Here is a 2,367-nt window from a genome sequence, read left to right on the forward strand (position 1 = left end):
CCCCCCCCATGAGTCCCACGAGGGTCCCCCCCATCCCTCCCCACATGTCACACCAGTGTCCCCCTTGGCCCCCTCAGCCCCCCCATGTGTCCCACGAGGGTCTGTGTCCCCCGTCCCTCCCCACACGTCACACCAGTGACCCCCTTGTCCCCCCCCAGCCCCCCAAGGTGTCCCACGAAGCCCCCCTTGACCCCTCCACGTGTCCCATCCCTCCAACCCCCCGTGTCCCATGAGACCCCCCCACCCCCTCCACATGTCCCATCCCTCTCTTGACCCCCCCAGCCCCCCCACATGTTCCACAACCCCCATGACCCTCCCACATGTCACACGAGGGTCCCCCCGTCCGTCCCCACACGTCACACCAGTGACCCCCTTGTCCCCCCCCCACACCCCCCCCCCCCCCCCCCCCCCCCCCCCCTGCCCCCCCCCCGGGGCCCCCCGGGCCCCCCCCCCCCCATGTGTCACAGCCATGGACATCGGGGGCCTGGAGACGGCGGTGGCCAACTCCGCCTACGTGTCGGCGCGGGGCGGCCCCGGCGCGGGGGGCAAGGACAAGCGGGCGCGGGCGCGGCTCCGCCTGCCCCACATCTCCCAGTGCGAGGCCCTGCGCGCCCAACTGGGCGGCGCCGGCACCCAGAACGGGGGGCCCGCGGCCCCCAACGGCCCCCCCAGCCCGGACGGGGGCCAGGACACGTCGTTCCGGTGGCAGTGCGTGGAGCAGCCCATCGGGAAGCTGCTGTTCCGCCGCTTCCTGGAGGGGACGCCGGAGTTGTCGGCGGCCGGGGCGCTGTGGGCCGAGCTGGAGGCCTTCGAGCAGTGCGAGGACGCCGAGAGGGCCGACAAGGCCAAGAAGCTGCAGGGCAGGTTCTTCACGGCCGGCGGGGCCGAGCACTGCGGCTTCCTGAGCGCCGCCGCCACGGCCGTGCCCGCAGGTGAGGGGCCGACGTGGCGCTGACGTGGCGCTGATGTGGCGGGCGTGGCACCGGCATGGCAGCCATGGCATCAACATGGAGGCCATGACACCAATATGGTGGTCATGGCACCGGCAGGGCGGCCATGGCAACAATAAGGCGGATGTGGCACTGACATGGCAACCATGACACCAATATGGTGGTCATGAAACCAATATGGCGGCCATGACACCAATATGGCGACCATGGCAACAATATGGAGGCCATGACACCAATATGGTGGTCATGACACCAATATGGTGGCCATGACACCAATATGGTGGTCATGACACCAATATGGCAGCCATGACACCAACATGGCAGTCATGGCATCAATATGGCGGCCATGGCAACAATATGGCGGCCATGGCACCAATATGGTGGTCATTACACCAACATGGTGGGCATGACACCAACATGGCGGCCATGGCACCACTATGGTGGTCATTACACCAAAATGGCGGCCATGACATCAATATGGTGGTCATGGAATCAATATGGCGGTCATGGAATCAATATGGCGGCCATGGAATCAACATGGCGGCCATGACACCAATATGGCGGTCATGACACCAATATGGTGGTCATGGAATCAATATGGCGGCCATGGAATCAATATGGTGGTCATGGCATCAACATGGTGGCCATGGCAACAACATGGCGGCCATGACACCTCCCCGACACCCCCAAAGGCGGCCATGACACCTCCAACGGCGGCCATGACACCCCCAATGGCAGCCATGACACCCCCAATGGCAGCCATGACACCTCCCTGACACCTCCAATGGCAGCCATGACGCCCTCGATGGCAACCATGATGCCCTCAATGGCGGCCATGACACCTCCCTGACACCCCCACTGGTGGCCATGACACCCACAGTGGCAGCCATTACACCCCCAACGGCAGCCATGACACCTCCCTGACACCCCCAATGGCGACCACGACGGCACGGGCAGCCATGACTCCCCCCGAGAACCGCCCCGCCGCCCCTCACCGCCCCCTCCTTTTGCCCCCTCCCGCCCCCCAGGCTCCGCCATCCCGGGCGACGCCTTCGCGCAGGCGCGGCGGGAGCTGCTGGAGCACCTGGAGGCGGCGGCCTGGGGGCCCTACCGGGCCTCGCCCGAGTTCGGGCGCTTCGTGCAGTTCAAGTGGCTCGAGGGGCAGCCCGTGGGCGCCGACGCCTTCGTGGAGTTCCGCGTGCTGGGCAAGGGCGGCTTCGGCGAGGTCTGCGCCTGCCAGCGCCGCGCCACCGGCAAGATGTACGCCAACAAGCGCCTCAACAAGAAACGCCTCAAGAAGCGCAAGGGATACGAGGTGGGGGCGCTTTGGGGTGGCCCTCGGTCCCCTCGGTGGTCCCTCAGTGCCCAAATCTGTCCCTCTGTCCCCAAATCTGTCCCTCGGTGCCCAAATCCATCC

At 66.4% G+C, this 2,367-nt stretch overlaps 1 protein-coding gene across 1 annotated transcript in view; it reads left to right on the forward strand.

Moving 5' to 3' along the window:
• Positions 1 to 468: 468 nt before the first annotated feature.
• Positions 469 to 2,367, forward strand: part of LOC113960997 (rhodopsin kinase-like) — a 6,843-nt gene continuing 4,944 nt past the window's right edge. The window contains exons 1-2 of the mRNA XM_027670960.1: positions 469 to 932; positions 1,979 to 2,265. Of these exons, the coding sequence (XP_027526761.1) occupies positions 470 to 932; positions 1,979 to 2,265 (750 nt within the window). The 5' untranslated portion in view covers position 469. The remainder of the gene's footprint in view (positions 933 to 1,978; positions 2,266 to 2,367) is intronic.

The sequence above is a fragment of the Neopelma chrysocephalum genome, unplaced genomic scaffold (assembly GCF_003984885.1).
Source record: "Neopelma chrysocephalum unplaced genomic scaffold, ASM398488v2 Primary Assembly neopelma1_97014, whole genome shotgun sequence".
Classification (NCBI taxonomy): Eukaryota; Metazoa; Chordata; class Aves; order Passeriformes; family Pipridae; genus Neopelma; species Neopelma chrysocephalum.